This window comes from Oncorhynchus kisutch, linkage group LG17, assembly GCF_002021735.2.
Source record: "Oncorhynchus kisutch isolate 150728-3 linkage group LG17, Okis_V2, whole genome shotgun sequence".
In the NCBI taxonomy this organism is placed as follows: Eukaryota; Metazoa; Chordata; class Actinopteri; order Salmoniformes; family Salmonidae; genus Oncorhynchus; species Oncorhynchus kisutch.
In genome coordinates, this window is record NC_034190.2 from 2,188,616 (window position 1) to 2,204,787 (window position 16,172).

At 45.5% G+C, this 16,172-nt stretch overlaps 1 protein-coding gene across 1 annotated transcript in view; it reads left to right on the forward strand.

Annotated features, from left to right (window-relative positions):
- Positions 1–16,172, forward strand: part of LOC109887325 (angiopoietin-2) — a 97,255-nt gene that overhangs the window by 41,696 nt on the left and 39,387 nt on the right. The window contains exon 3 of the mRNA XM_031795009.1: positions 2,754–2,875. Coding sequence (XP_031650869.1) covers positions 2,754–2,875 — 122 coding nt within the window. The remainder of the gene's footprint in view (positions 1–2,753; positions 2,876–16,172) is intronic.

The window sequence follows — 16,172 nt, forward strand, 5'->3', positions numbered from 1 at the left end:
GGTGTCCCAGGTGTTTTAGAGCAGACCAAGGTGTCCCAGATGTTTTAGAGCAGACTAAGGTGTCCCAGATGTTTTAGAGCAGACCAAGGTGTCCCAGATGTTTTAGAGCAGACCAAGGTGTCTCAGGTGTTTTAGAGCAGACCACGTTGTCCCAGGTGTCTCAGGTGTTTTAGAGCAGACCAAGGTGTCTCAGGTGTTTTAGAGCAGACCAAGGTGTCTCAGGTGTTTTAGAGCAGACTAAGGTGTCCCAGATGTTTTAGATCAGACCAAGGTGTCTCAGGTGTTTTAGAGCAGACCAAGTTGTCCCAGGTGTCTCCGGTGTTTTAGAGCAGACCAAGGTGTCTCAGGTGTTTTAGAGCAGACCAAGTTGTCCCAGGTGTCTCAGGTGTTTTAGAGCAGACCAAGGTGTCTCAGGTGTTTTAGAGCAGACCAAGGTGTCTCAGGTGTTTTAGAGCAGACCAAGGTGTCCCAGATGTTTTAGATCAGACCAACGTGTCTCAGGTGTTTTAGAGCAGACCAAGTTGTCCCAGGTGTCTCCGGTGTTTTAGAGCAGACCAAGGTGTCTCAGGTGTTTTAGAGCAGACCAAGTTGTCCCAGGTGTCTCAGGTGTTTTAGAGCAGACCAAGGTGTCCCAGGTGTTTTAGAGCAGACCAAGGTGTCCCAGATGTTTTAGAGCAGACTAAGGTGTCTCAGATGTTTTAGAGCAGACCAAGGTGTCTCAGGTGTTTTAGAGCAGACCAAGGTGTCCCAGATGTTTTAGAGCAGACCAAGGTGTCTCAGTTGTTTTAGAGCAGACCAAGTTGTCCCAGGTGTCTCAGGAGATTTAGATCAGACCAAGGTGTCTCAGGTGTTTTAGATCAGACCAAGGTGTCTCAGGTGTTTTAGAGCAGACCAAGGTGTCCCAGATGTTTTGGATCAGACTAAGGTGTCTCAGATGTTTTAGAGCAGACAGAGGTGTCTCAGGTGTTTTAGAGCAGACCAAGGTGTCCCAGATGTTTTAGAGCAGACCAAGGTGTCCCAGGTGTCTCAGGTGTTTTAGATCAGACCAAGGTGTCTCAGGTGTCTCAGGTGTTTTAGAGCAGACCAAGGTGTCCCAGGTGTTTTGGATCAGACTAAGGTGTCTCAGATGTTTTAGAGCAGACCAAGGTGTCTCAGGTGTTTTAGAGCAGACCAAGGTGTCCCAGATGTTTTAGAGCAGACCAAGGTGTCCCAGGTGTCTCAGGTGTTTTAGAGCAGACCAAGGTGTCCCAGATGTTTTGGATCAGACTAAGGTGTCTCAGATGTTTTAGAGCAGACCAAGGTGTCTCAGGTGTTTTCGATCAGACTAAGGTGTCTCAGATGTTTTAGAGCAGACCAAGTTGTCCCAGGTGTCTCAGGTGTTTTAGATCAGACCAAGGTGTCTCAGGTGTCTCAGGTGTTTTAGAGCAGACCAAGGTGTCCCAGGTGTTTTAGATCAGACCAAGATATCTCAGGTGTTTTAGAGCAGACCAAGGTGTCCCAGATGTTTTAGAGCAGACCAAGGTGTCCCAGATGTTTTAGAGCAGACCAAGGTGTCTCAGGTGGTTTAGATTAGTTGTCCCTGGTGTGATTTATTGATTAGGCCAGGTGTCCCTGGTGTGATTGATTAATTAGGCCAGTTGTCCCTGGTGTGATTAATTGATTAGGCTAGTTGTCCCCGGTGTGATTCATTGATCAGGCTAGCTGTCCCCGGTGTAAGTCATTGATTAGGCTAGTTTTCCCTGGTTTATTTGTAATTAGAAGGAGATCCTGTGCCACTCCAGGACAAGGTGTTGGCCACTGCTCTGAGATCTGTTGTCTTTCAGCGGATACACTTTGATTGACATGCTGAGTTGAATTAGGTGACTGACCATCAGCCAGTTCAAACAGCCAACGTGGAGCCATAACACAGATGGTCCTTAGTTGTACCGTAGTGCTGTTATGACAGGATGATGTGTTTTGGTATTATCACAAGTTCCTCTATCAGGCTCTCTCTCTCTCTCTCTCTCTCTCTCTCTCTCTCTCTCCCTCCCTCTCTCCCTCTCTCCCTCTCTCTCTCTCTCCATCCCTCCCTCCCTCCCTCTCTCCCTCTCTCCCTCTCTCTCTCTCTCTGGATCCATGATGTCCAAATATTTTAACTGGTTGGTTATCAGGCTAGCTGCTAAAATAAGATAAGATTGTAGGCCAGATTGCAATGGTCAAACTTTGCTAACTGATATTTGATGTTGTATAACAGGGGCCCTCCCTGTTTATCTAGCTGTTTCTGATGTGGAGCTGTTAAGAATGCAAATGCCCTCTTACTCAATAATCTCTATGGAAGTAATGTAATCCAGATGTCTTGGTGTTAGATTAGAAAGAGATCCTTAACAGCATCTTGATCTTAATGGTCTTTGTCAGGTAAATAAATAACTCCTATTTTTGAACTCTTACCTATCTTTCTGTCCCTCCCTCCCTCGATCCCCTGTCCCTCCCTCCCTCCCTCCCTCCCTCCCTCCCTCCCTCCCTCCCTCCCTCCCTCCCTCCCTCCCTCCCTCCCTCCCTCCCTCCCTCCCTCCCTCCCTCCCTCCCTCCCTCCCCCGTTCCCTCTCTCCCTCCCTCCCTCCCTCCCTCGCTCCCCCGTCCCTCTCTTCCTCCCTCGCTCCCGCCCGCCCTCCCTCGCTCCTGCCCTCCCTCACTCCCCCTCCCTCACTCCCTCACTCCCCCCTCCCTCGCTCCCCCTCCCTCCCTCGCTCCCCCCTCCCTGCCTCCCTCCCCAGGTGCTGAACCAGACCAGTAGAATGGAGATTCAGCTGTTAGAGTATTCTCTGTTCACTAACCGTCTAGAGAAACACGTCCTCCAGCAGAATCAGGAGATCTCACGACTCAACGATAAAAGCAGGTACAGCAGCCCTATCCACCACTTCCTCAGAGGGCCCTGCTTCCTATCCCCTCGAGTTGGATAGGAAGCAGTTTTATTTTGGTGACCCCCCCCCCTCCCACTGCAGTACCTCTCAACATGAGATACATCTGAACATGTGGTTTATGTTTCATTCTTCATAGTGCACTACTATTAACCAGGGCCCAGGCACCCTATTCCCTACATAGTGCACCACTGGCACCCTATTCCCTATATAGTGCACCACTGGCACCCTATTCCCTTTATAGTGCACTACTGGCACCCAATTCCCTACATAGTGCACCACTGGCACCCCATTCCCTACATAGTGCACTACTGGCACCCTACTCCCTTTATAGTGCACTCCTGGCACCCTACTCCCTTTATAGTGCACTACTGGCACCCTACTCCCTATATAGTGCACTACTGGCACCCTATTCCCTATATAGAACCCTCTGGTCAACAGTAGTGCTGTATAGGGAATAGGGCTCCTTTTGGGACATAGTTAGAGTGGTATAATAACAGAGTGATCAGAGGATGACAGCTGCCCCATATCTGGCCCTGCTGAACCTCTTGACCCTGTCTATACACACAGACACACACACACACAGGCACACAGGCACACAGACACACAGACACACACACAGGCACACAGGCACACAGACACACACACACACACACACACACACACACACACACACACACACACACACACACACACACACACACACACACACACACACACACACACACACACACAGGCACACAGACACACAGGCACACAGGCACACAGACACACACACAGGCACAGGCACACACACACACACACACACACACACACACACACACACACACACACACACACACACACTTCATGTGAATGACCTGGTCACGATATCTGTAAAACAAACAAGTACATCTTCAGAAGGGCAAACAGACACTGCACCGTTCCAGTAGCTGTAAAGGACATAAACAGTCTGCTTGTGAGGGAAGTAGCTACTGATAGAATGACGTATTAGGATCTATGGGGCTACCAGGATCCTTGTATGCTTGGAGGCATGAGGCCTTGCTGTGAACTCCTACTCGTTACCCCCCCCCCCCCTCCCCATCTTTAAAAAACAGATTGCTTTTTTCCCTAGGAATTGCTTGCAAAAACATTTGTGTTTACTGCAGTGTCCTTGGGATTGGCTACTTCTTTTATTTCCGTTAAAGCCTAAGAGAAAAATAACAACTAGGCCACCAACGGATTTAGTCGTGACACTGTTTACACAATGGGATTAGTATGACATTGTTGGGGAACACTGGGAGAAGAATGGATGTGAAACATCATCAAGTGTTCTGTCACCAAGAAGGCATTAGGATAAACAGCATTGTGAGATGTGAAAATCAATTCCAGTTGAGCTCCAGGTTTGTCCAAGGGCACAAACACAGCATTGAGATGGAGGTAAGACATACGTCCCAAAACGCACCCAATTCCCTATATAGTGCACTACTTTAGACCAGAGCCCTATGGCACCCTATTCCCTATATATTACACTACTTTCGACCAGAGCCCTATGGCACCCTATTCCCTATATAGTGCACTACGTTTGACCAGGGCCTAGGCACCCTATTCCCTATATAGTGCACTACATAGGGAATAGGGTGTCAATTGGGACTTGGGCAAGGTATCTGAGAGCTGGTGAGGAGCAGAGCTGAGTCAGATGCAACTTGTGTCACTCTGTGTGGCTGAGAGCATTAGCAGAGCTGAGTCAGATGCAACTTGTGTCAGTCTGTGTGGCTGAGAGCACATGCAGAGCTGAGTCAGATGCAACTTGTGTCAGTCTGTGTGGCTGAGAGCAGGAGCAGAGCTGAGTCAGATGCAACTTGTGTCAGTCTGTGTGGCTGAGAGCAGGAGCAGAGCTGAGTCAGATGCAACTTGTGTCAGTCTGTAGGCCATGAGCTATAGGTGACAGCAGGCATAGGTCCTCTGCAAAGAGCAGGCATTTAACCTCTGAATTGTGGATACCAACCAATTGGCCAAATACGGTGTTAATGTAAAATATGAAGGGTGCAGGGCTCAGGCAGAGTCAGGTTGGAGACGTGAGCCCACTCCCCGTGCTTACCGTGGCGAGCATGGATTGGTCAGGCCCCGTGCTATGGGGTGATGCGCACTCTGTCTCGGCCGAGTATTCACAGGCCGGTGTGCTCGGTGCCAGCGTCCCCCTGTCGGGTGGAAGCTGACATCCAGCCAGAACGGGTAGTTTTCTGTTTTGTGTCTTTCTGCACCAGACAGAACTGTTTCGGTTTTTGTTCTTTCTCTTTGTTATTTTTGTTAATCAGTGTTCAATAAATATAGATGAACACGTACCACGCTGCACCTTGGTCCTCCTTCCAACAGCCGTTACACAAATGCTTTTTGGAAGTCGATAAAGCAAGCGTACATTTTGGTGTTTATCTATCATGTTTATCTATCAGGGTGTAAATATTTGTATTTATTTTATTTTACCTTTAATTAACCAGGTAGGAAAGTTGAGAACAAGTTCTCATTTACAATTGTGACCTGGCCAAGATAAAGCAAAGCAGTTCGACAGATACAACGACACAGAGTTACACATGGAGTAAAACAAACATACAGTCAATAATACAGTATAAACAAGTCTATATACGATGTGAGCAAATGAGGTGAGAAGGGAGGTAAAGGCAAAAAAAGGCCATGGTGGCAAAGTAAATACAATATAGCAAGTAAAACACTGGAATGGTAGATTTGCAGTGGAAGAATGTGCAAATTAGAAATACAAATAATGGGGTGCAAAGGAGCAAAATAAATAAATAAATAAAATTAAATACAGTTGGGAAAGAGGTAGTTGTTTGGGCTAAATTATAGGTGGGCTATGTACAGGTGCAGTAATCTGTGAGCTGCTCTGACAGTTGGTGCTTAAAGCTAGTGAGGGAGATAAGTGTTTCCAGTTTCAGAGATTTTTGTAGTTCATTCCAGTCATTGGCAGCAGAGAACTGGAAGGAGAGGCAGCCAAAGAAATAATTGGTTTTGGGGGTGACTAGAGAGATATACCTGGCCGAGCGTGTGCTACAGGTGGGAGATGCTATGGTGACCAGCGAGCTGAGATAAGGGGGGACTTTACCTAGCAGGGTCTTGTAGATGACATGGAGCCAGTGGGTTTGGCGACGAGTATGAAGCGAGGGCCAGCCAACGAGAGCGTACAGGTCGCAATGGTGGGTAGTATATATGGGGCTTTGGTGACAAAACGGATTGCACTGTGATAGACAGCATCCAATTTGTTGAGTAGGGTATTGGAGGCTATTTTGTAAATGACATCGCCAAAGTCGAGGATTGGTAGGATGGTCAGTTTTACAAGGGTATGTTTGGCAGCATGAGTGAGGGATGCTTTGTTGCGAAATAGGAAGCCAATTCTAGATGTAACTTTGGATTGGAGATGTTTGATATGGGTCTGGAAGGAGAGTTTACAGTCTAACCAGACACCTAAGTATTTGTAGTTGTCCACGTATTCTAAGTCAGAGCCGTCCAGAGTAGTGATGTTGGACAGGTGCAGGTAGCGATCGGTTGAAGAGCATGCATTTCGTTTTACTTATATTTAAGAGCAATTCGAGGCCACGGAAGGAGAGTTGTATGGCATTGAAGCTTGCCTGGAGGGTTGTTAACACAGTGTCCAAAGAAGGGCCAGAAGTATACAGAATGGTGTCGTCTGCGTAGAGGTGGATCAGAGACTCACCAGATGTATGAGCGACCTCATTGATGTATACAGAGAAGAGAGTCGGTCCAAGAATTGAACCCTGTGGCACCCCCATAGAGACTGCCAGAGGTCCGGACAGCAGACCCTCCGATTTGACACACTGAACTCTATCAGAGAAGTAGTTGGTGAACCAGGCGAGGCAATCATTTGAGAAACCAAGGCTGTCGAGTCTGCCGATGAGGATGTGGTGATTGACAGAGTCGAAAGCCTTGGCCAGATCAATGAATACGGCTGCACAGTAATGTTTCTTATCGATGGCGGTTAAGATATCGTTTAGGACCTTGAGCGTGGCTGAGGTGCACCCATGACCAGCTCTGAAACCAGATTGCATAGCAGAGAAGGTATGGTGAGATTCGAAATGGTCGGTAATCTGTTGACTTGGCTTTCGAAGACCTTACAAAGGCATGGTAGGATAGATATAGGTCTGTAGCAGTTTGGCTCAAGAGCGTCCCCCCCTTTGAAGAGGGGGATGACCGCAGCTGCTTTCCAATCTTTGGGAATCTCAGACGACACGAAAGAGAGGTTGAACAGGCTAGTAATAGGGGTGGCAACAATTTCGGCAGATCATTTTTAGAAAGAAAGGGTCCAGATTGTCTAGCCCGGCTGATTTGTAGGGGTCCAGATTTTGCAGCTCTTTCAGAACATCAGCTGAACGGATTTGGGAGAAGGAGAAATGGGGAAGGCTTGGGCAAGTTGCTGTGGGGGGTGCAGTGCTGTTGACCGGGGTAGGAGTAGCCAGGTGGAAAGCATGGCCAGCCGTAGAAAAATGCTTATTGAAATTCTCAATTATGGTGGATTTATCAGTGGTGACAGTATTTCCTATCTTCAGTGCACTGGGAAGCTGGGAGGAGGTGTTCTTATTCTCCATGGACTTTACAATGTCCCAGAACTTTTTGGATTTAGTATTGCAGGAAGCAAATTTCTGCTTGAAAAAGCTAGCCTTGGCTTTTCTAACTGCCTGTGTATAATGGTTTCTAGCTTCCCTGAACAGCTGCATATCACGGGGGCTGTTCGATGCTAATGCAGAACGCCATAGGATGTTTTTGTGTTGGTTAAGGGCAGTCAGGTCTGGGGAGAACCAAGGGCTATATCTGTTCCTGGTTCTAAATTTCTTGAATGGGGCATGTTTATTTAAGATGGTTAGGAAGGCATTTTAAAAAAAATATCCAGGCATCCTCTACTGACGGGATGAGATCAATATCCTTCCAGGATACCCCGATACCCCAAATATGACCAGTCGTGGGATGTTTTGGTATAAATCCAATTTTGGTTTTACTCAAGACATTGTGTTTATTAAGGAAGGAATGCTTACATTACTTAATAATACAGAAAACCATCCCCTGGTTCACACAAATGCCTCTAACTGTTCGGTTTTAAAGATTGGGGTTATGAGTCCAGATGTCAGGGAAATAACCTACACTCAGGATCAAATTAAAAGTGACTGTATAGTTCCCCTAAGGAAAAGCACCTTTAGTAAATCTGCATTCTCTGTGAGAGCTTCCCATGTCTGGAATACACTGCCATCAGACACACATAACTGCACCACGTATCACACTTTCACAAAATGCTTGAAGACATGGCTAAAGGTCAATCAGATTTGTGAACATGGTCCCTAGCTGTGTGTTTCCGCTTTCCATGTTGTCTGTTGTCTGTAGCTTGTGAGGTGTGGAAACACTTTGTTGCTTTTATGAATTTTGTCTTGCTGCTTTTTGTTCTATGTTGCTCTGTCTGTATGCTACGTCTTGCTTGTCCTATGTTGCTCTGTCTGTATGCTACGTCTTGCTTGTCCTATGTTGCTCTGTCTGTATGCTATGTCTTTCTTGTCCTATGTTGCTATGTCTTGCCTGTTCTATGTTGCTATTGTCTATATTGTAATTGTTTTTAATAACCTGCCCAGGGACTGCGGTTGAAAATTAGCCGGCTGGCTAAAACCCGCACTTTTACTGAAACGTTGATTAATGTGCACTGTCCCTGTAAAAATACAGACAATTCGCACGAGTGAATTTGAGCATCTCATTTAGCATGCCATGAGGTCTTGCTTTTTTAAGGCCTGAAGTTTCTTATAGAGCTCCTGTTCAATAATTTGGGAGTCCAATGGATTTATCCTTAATTTGGAATTGTTCTGCGTTGACATCAAATTGAACAGTGTTGTAGATGGGTTGTCCACATGTCACCATTTTGTATCTGTCACGGCTGTTGAAAGAACCAAGGCGCAGCGTGGTGAGCGGACATTTTCTTTTTATTTGAAAAGACGTCGAACAAAACAAACACTACAACAACAAACCGTGAAGCTAAAGGCCATAAACAAAGTCAACTGTCCACACAAAAAGGAGGGAAAAGGGTTCCCAATCAGAGACAACGATAGACAGCTGTCCCTGATTGAGAACCATACCCGGCCAAAACATAGAAACACAAAATCATAGAAAACAAAACCTAGAATGCCCACCCCAAATCACACCCTGACCAAACCAAATAGAGACATTAACAGGCCAGGGCAGGTCTAAGGTCAGGGCGTGACAGTATCACTAATTCATCGTTTCAATTTTTATTTGTCTTTTTCCAGTTTTACCAGAGGTTGTTTGTGTTTCTGGACTCAGTATCAGCCGCCTGCCCATGTAATGCTACAGTGCTTTTTTTGGTTCTTAGTGTACGTTTATAGAATTTTAAAGCCTCACAGAAGGAAGAAGGCGCAATTAACCATTATTTGGCTCTCTGTGCTTTTGTTTTTTCCCTTATAATTTAACAGACTAAGCCCCCCTGGCACAGACTATTGCAGCATAGATACTTGACACTGAGACAGGGGTGGGTCGGGGGACACTATGGCCCTGTCCAATGATACCTCCGGACAAGGCCAACCAGGCAGGATATAACCCCACCCACGTTTTCAAAGCACAGCCCCCACACCACTAGATGGATATCAACAGACCACCAGACTACTACCCTGAGGCTGAGTATAGCCCATGAAGATCTCCCCCACCGCATGAGCCAGAGGTGGCACAAAACCGGACAGGCAGATCACATCTGCGACTCAACCGGTTCAAGTGACACACCCCTAGTAGGGACGGCATGGAAGAGCAACAGTAAGCCAGTGACTCAGTCCCCGTAATAGGAGCAGAGGCAGATAATCCCAGTGGAGAGAGGGGAACCGGCCAGGCAGAGAAAGTAAGTGTGGTTTCTCCCTCCAGTGCCTTGCCGTTCACCTTAACACCTCTGGGCCAGACTACACTCAATCATAGAACCTACTGAAGAGATGAGTCTTCAGTAAAGACTTCAAGGTTGAGACCGAGTCTGCGTCTCTCACATGGATAGGCAGACCATTCCATAATAATTGAGCTCTATAGGAGAAAGCCCTGCCTCCAGCTGTTTGCTTAGACATTATTGGGACAATTAGGAGGCCTGCGTCTTGTGACCGTAGCGTACGTTTAGGCATGTTCTGCAGGACCAAATCGTACAGCTAAGTAGGAGCACGCCCATGTAATGCTTTGTAGGATAGCAGTAAAACCTTGAAATCAGCCCTAGCCTTGACAGGAAGCCAGTGTAGGGAGGCTAGCACTAATGTAGGGAGGCTAGCACTAATGTAGGGAGGCTAGAACTAATGTAGGGAGGCTAGCACTAATGTAGGGAGGCTAGCACTAATGTAGGGAGGCTAGCACTAATGTAGGGAGGCTGGCACTAATTTAGGGAGGCTAGCACTAATGTAGGGAGGCTAGCACTAATGTAGGGAGGCTAGCACTAATGTAGGGAGGCTAGCACTAATGTAGGGAGGCTAGCACTAATGCACTAATGTAGGGAGGCTAACACTAGTGTAGGGAGGCTAGCACTAATGTAGGGAGGCTAGCACTAGTGTAGGGAGACTAGCACTAATGTAGGGAGGCTAGCACTAATGTAGGGAGGCTAGCACTAATGTAGGGAGGCTAACACTAGTGTAGGGAGGCTAGCACTAATGTAGGGAGGCTAGCACTAGTGTAGGGAGGCTAGCACTAGTGTAGGGAGGTTAGCACTAGTGTAGGGAGGCTAGCACTAATGTAGGGAGGTTAGCACTAGTGTAGGGAGACTAGCACTAATGTAGGGAGGATTAGCACTAGTGTAGGGAGGTTAGCACTAGTGTAGGGAGGCTAGCACTAATGTAGGGAGGTTAGCACTAGTGTAGGGAGACTAGCACTAATGTAGGGAGGTTAGCACTAGTGTAGGGAGGTTAGCACTAGTGTAGGGAGGCTAGCACTAATGTAGGGAGGTTAGCACTAGTGTAGGGAGGCTAGCACTAATGTAGGGAGGTTAGCACTAGTGTAGGGAGACTAGCACTAATGTAGGGAGGTTAGCACTAGTGTAGGGAGGTTAGCACTAGTGTAGGGAGGCTAGCACTAGTGTAGGGAGGCTAGCACTAGTGTAGGGAGGTTAGCACTAGTGTAGGGAGGCTAGCACTAGTGTAGGGAGGTTAGCACTAGTGTAGGGAGGTTAGCACTAGTGTAGGGAGGCTAGCACTAGTGTAGGGAGACTAGCACTAATGTAGGGAGGCTAGCACTAGTGTAGGGAGGTTAGCACTAGTGTAGGGAGGTTAGCACTAGTGTAGGGAGGTTAGCACTAGTGTAGGGAGGCTAGCACTAATGTAGGGAGGTTAGCACTAGTGTAGGGAGACTAGCACTAGTGTAGGGAGGCTAGCACTAGTGTAGGGAGGTTAGCACTAGTGTAGGGAGGCTAGCACTAATGTAGGGAGGTTAGCACTAGTGTAGGGAGACTAGCACTAGTGTAGGGAGGTTAGCACTAGTGTAGGGAGGTTAGCACTAATGTAGGGAGGCTAGCACTAATGTAGGGAGGCTAGCACTAATGTAGGGAGGCTAGCACTAATGTAGGGAGGCTAGCACTAGTGTAGGGAGGTTAGCACTAGTGTAGGGAGGCTAGCACTAGTGTAGGGAGGCTAGCACTAGTGTAGGGAGGCTAGCACTAGTGTAGGGAGGCTAGCACTGACTAAAGGATACATTTCTCTGCATCATTTTTTCGACAAAACATATATTTTTTTGCAATGTTAAGACTACAGAAAAAAGCTCTCCTTGAAATATTCCTTCCCAGCATCTCTTTTGTCTATGTTTTGTCAAATATTTTCCACCATCCACTTCCTTATGTCTGAAACACAGGCTTTCAGGGAGTAAGTGAGAGAGAGAGAGAGAGAGACCAGGACCTTTTATCTCCTAGTTGATCCCAAACCCAGGTGCAATTTGTCACCTTAACGACCTAATCAGATCCACCTGTCCCCAATCTGCAATGAAAAGCACAGAGAACACAGAGAAAGAGGCAGGTAGAGTGTAACACATTGAAATATACAGCTGTACAACTATCAAGATTGATAATCAGATTCAACAGAAGATCTCTTTGTTTCTTGGGACCTAGAACTAGCATCTCTGTTTCCTCACGTCTGTAACACAGGCTTCTAGCGAGGGCAATTTTTGGGCTTCACCAAGTTTCATCGAAATGTACAGCTGTGTATCGTTCCCATAGCAGTGAAAGTTTACATTATGTTTCAGAATGACATCACCAAGAGATAGAATATATAGTGAAAAAAATTGTGATCCTAAAATGCAACCCTTGATTTACAGTTGATTTGTCAGAGGACAAATCTATAACTTTCAGACAGATAAGATCTAAACCAGGCCAGAACTTGTCCGTGTCGACCAATTTGGGTATGTAATCTCTCCAACAGAATGTGGTGATTGATGGTATCAAAAGCAGCACTAAGGTCTAGGAGCACGAGGACAGATGCAGAGCCTCGGTCTGACGCCATTAAAAGGTCATTTACCACCTTCACAAGTGCAGTCTTAGTGCTATGATGGGGTCTAAAACCAGACTGAAGCATATCCGTATATATTATTCCGTCTACAGGAAGGTAGTGAGTAACAGCTTTTTCTAAAATGTTTGAGAGGAGATTCAATATGTAGCGGTACCACAGGAGAACCTGAATGAAGAGCGACACCACGGCTCTTTTTGGTTTTTATGTCGATCTGTGAAAAGACAGGACAGGAACACATCAGTCTCCAATGCACCAACTGACAAGTTGTTCTCCACAGGAGCATGAAGAAAGGTAAAACACACATCCTGTCTCACATCTCCCAATACATTGCTAGGTGCTCTCAGTGTTGACAGTAGCAAAATACAACAACTCACGTACAAAAACACTGAAATCGCCTCTATCCCATTCGGACCTTAGTGGCCTAAAACTACATCTCCCATAATGCAACGCCAGCACCAGTCAGCCGCTCAGCTAACCGTCTGCATCACAGAAAGGCATGCTAGCTAGCAACAGCAGCACTTTCAGCAATCTGTAAACTATAACAACAACAATACAACTCTGGAAGTTACATGTTTCAATAGTCTCACACTCCCTTATAACAATATCTACAGCATTAACCTCGGGATGTTTAATTTATTTCACGTTCTGGCCTTCTACAAAGGAGTGACACATACATTTCTCTCTGTGTTTTCTCGTGAAAGTGAAAGCTAAAAGCTATCCTCTCTTGTTGAATGTGTCCTAGATGGTATAGTCTTTTTAGTTAGCTTTCCTCTTGTTGAATGTGTCCTGACTTTGTCCTAGATGGTATAGTCTTTTTAGTTAGCTTTCCTCTCTTGTTGAATGTGTCCTGACTTTGTCCTAGATGGTATAGTCTTTTTAGTTAACTTTGCTCTCTTGTTGAATGTGTCCTGACTTTGTCCTAGATGGTATAGTCTTTTTAGTTAACTTTGCTCTCTTGTTGAATGTGTCCTGACTTTGTCCTAGATGGTATAGTCTTTTTAGTTAACTTTGCTCTCTTGTTGAATGTGTCCTGACTTTGTCCTAGATGGTATAGTCTTTTTAGTTAACTTTGCTCTCTTGTTGAATGTGTCCTGACTTTGTCCTAGATGGTATAGTCTTTTTAGTTAACTTTGCTCTCTTGTTGAATGTGTCCTGACTTTGTCCTAGATGGTATAGTCTTTTTAGTTAACTTTGCTCTCTTGTTGAATGTGTCCTGTCTGTGTCCTAGATGGTATAGTCTTTTTAGTTAACTTTGCTCTCTTGTTGAATGTGTCCTGTCTGTGTCCTAGATGGTATAGTCTTTTTAGTTAACTTTGCTCTCTTGTTGAATGTGTCCTGTCTGTGTCCTAGATGGTATAGTCTTTTTAGTTAACTTTGCTCTCTTGTTGAATGTGTCCTGTCTGTGTCCTAGATGTTGAATGCTGCTTTGCGACTGTATTAAAAATACATTGGGGATTTTCTTTTTCTCAATTAGGTTGAAAAATAGAATGATGGAGCAGTAGTGATGGCTGTTTGATATTGTACGGGACTGTCTTTCCAAGATAGACGGAAGACTTCCTGTTTGGTGGAGCGCCATTTCTATTTCCAATTTTCTTTAAGCTTCAGGGGTATTTTCTGTTCACCAGGGAGCACATTTTTTTGTGTCAAATGTTTATTGTTTTCAGGGTTACAACTGCATCTAGGGTATTACGCAAGGTTAAATTAAGTTAGGTGGTTAACCAATTGTTGAACTCCGACGTCCTTGTGTAGGTGGAGGGAGTCTGGAAGGGCATCTAGGAATCTTTGGTTTGTCTGAGGGTTTTGATGGTTGGGGTCTGAGCACATAATTTTTTTGCGATTGCAAACGTAATAAAATGGTGGTCCGATAGTCCAGGATTATGAGGAAAAACATTTAGATCCACAACATTTATTCCACGGGACAAAACTAGGTCCAGAGTATGACTGTGGCAGTGAGCAGGTCTGGAGACATGTTGGACAAAACCCACTGAGTCGATGATGGCCCCGAAAGCCTTTTGGACTTTTCCATATGAATATTAAAGCCACCAAAAATTTTAATATTATCTGCCATGACTACAAGGTCTGATAGGTATTCAGGGAACTCAGTGAGGAACTCTGCATACGGCCCAGGATGCCTCTAAACAGTAGCTATAAAAGTGATTGAGTAGAATGCATAGATTTCATGACTAGAAGCTCAAAAGATGAAAACGTCATTTTTTGTTTGTTGGTAAATTAAAATTTTCTTTCAAAAATGTTATCAACACCTCCGCCTTTGCGAGATGCATGGGGGATATGGTCACTAGTGTAACCAGGAGGAGAGGCCTCATTTAACACAGTAAATTCATCAGGCTTAATCCATGTTTGTCAGGCCAATCACATCAAGATTATGATCAGTGATTAGTTCATTGACTATAACTGCCTTGGAAGTGAGAGATCTAACATTAAGTAGCCCTATTTTGAGATGTGAGATATCACAATCTCTTTCAATAATGACAGGAATGGAGGAGGTCTTTATTCCAGTGAGATTGATAAGGCAAACACCAACACTGCCATGTTTAGTTTTGCCCGACCTAGGTCGAGGCACAGACAGTCTCAATGGGGATAGCTCAGCTGACGACACTGACTGTGCTAGTGGCAGACTCTACTAAGCTGACAGACTGGATAACAGGGTGCAGGCCAGGCAGCAGGCTCTCTCATTGTGGAGCTAGAGGAGATAGAGCCATGTCTATGTTCATAGATAAAATGAGAGCACTCCTCCAGCTAGGATGGAGTCTGTCACTCCTCAGCAGGCCAGGCTTGGTCCTGTTTGTGGGTGAGTCCCAGAAAGAGGGCCAATTATCTACAAATTTTATCTTTTGGGAGTGCTCAACCAGCGATTGAGTTGTGAGACTTTGCTGTCACGCTTTCTAGCTGATTTACATGCTGAGGCTATGTTGCGCTTGGTGATCTCTGACTGTTTCATCCTAACATCGTTGGTGTCGACATGGATAACAATATCTCTATACTCTCTACACTTGCCAGTTTTAGCCTCAGCCAGCACCATCTTCAGATTAGCCTTAACGTCGGTAGCCCTGCCCCCTGGTAAACAATGGTATGATCGCTGGATGATACTTTTTAAGTCTAATATAGCGGGTAACTGGTGGAGAGAGACCTGAGAAGGCTCTGATTTGTTGCTTAGTGGAGAGAACCGGTTGAAAGTTTATATCGGCTGAATGAGCAACAGCTTTTTACAGTTGAGCTGACAGCATGTCTTTCTAGAAGTCATGATAAAACTGTCCGGCTGCAGGGACTGTGCAGGGGGATTAACGTCTTCAGGCAATTTTTTATCCGCTTCCTGTCTGACTGACGTGCCCAAAGTTTAACTGCCAAAGTTAACTGCCTGTTACTCAGTCCCAGAAGCCAGGATATGCATATAAGTGACACCATTGGATAGAAAATACTTTGAAGTTTGTAAAAATGTAAAAATAATGTATGAGACTACAACACAATTGATATGTTAGGAGAAAATCAAAAAAAAAATTTGTGAGCACATGCTCTTCCAATGGAACGAATATCCAATTCCAGCTCCCAGATTGCAATTCCTATGTCTTTCACTAGATGTCACCAGTCTTTGTTCAAGGTTTCAGGCTTGTTGTTTCCCAAACGATGAAGAATTTTGAGTTTTGGTAGTGGGAGTCAGATATCAGTCTGTGCGTGCGCAACGAAGTGGATGCGCACCTGCTAATTTAGCTTTTCTATTGAACATACTTTTAGTTTATTTACATTGTAG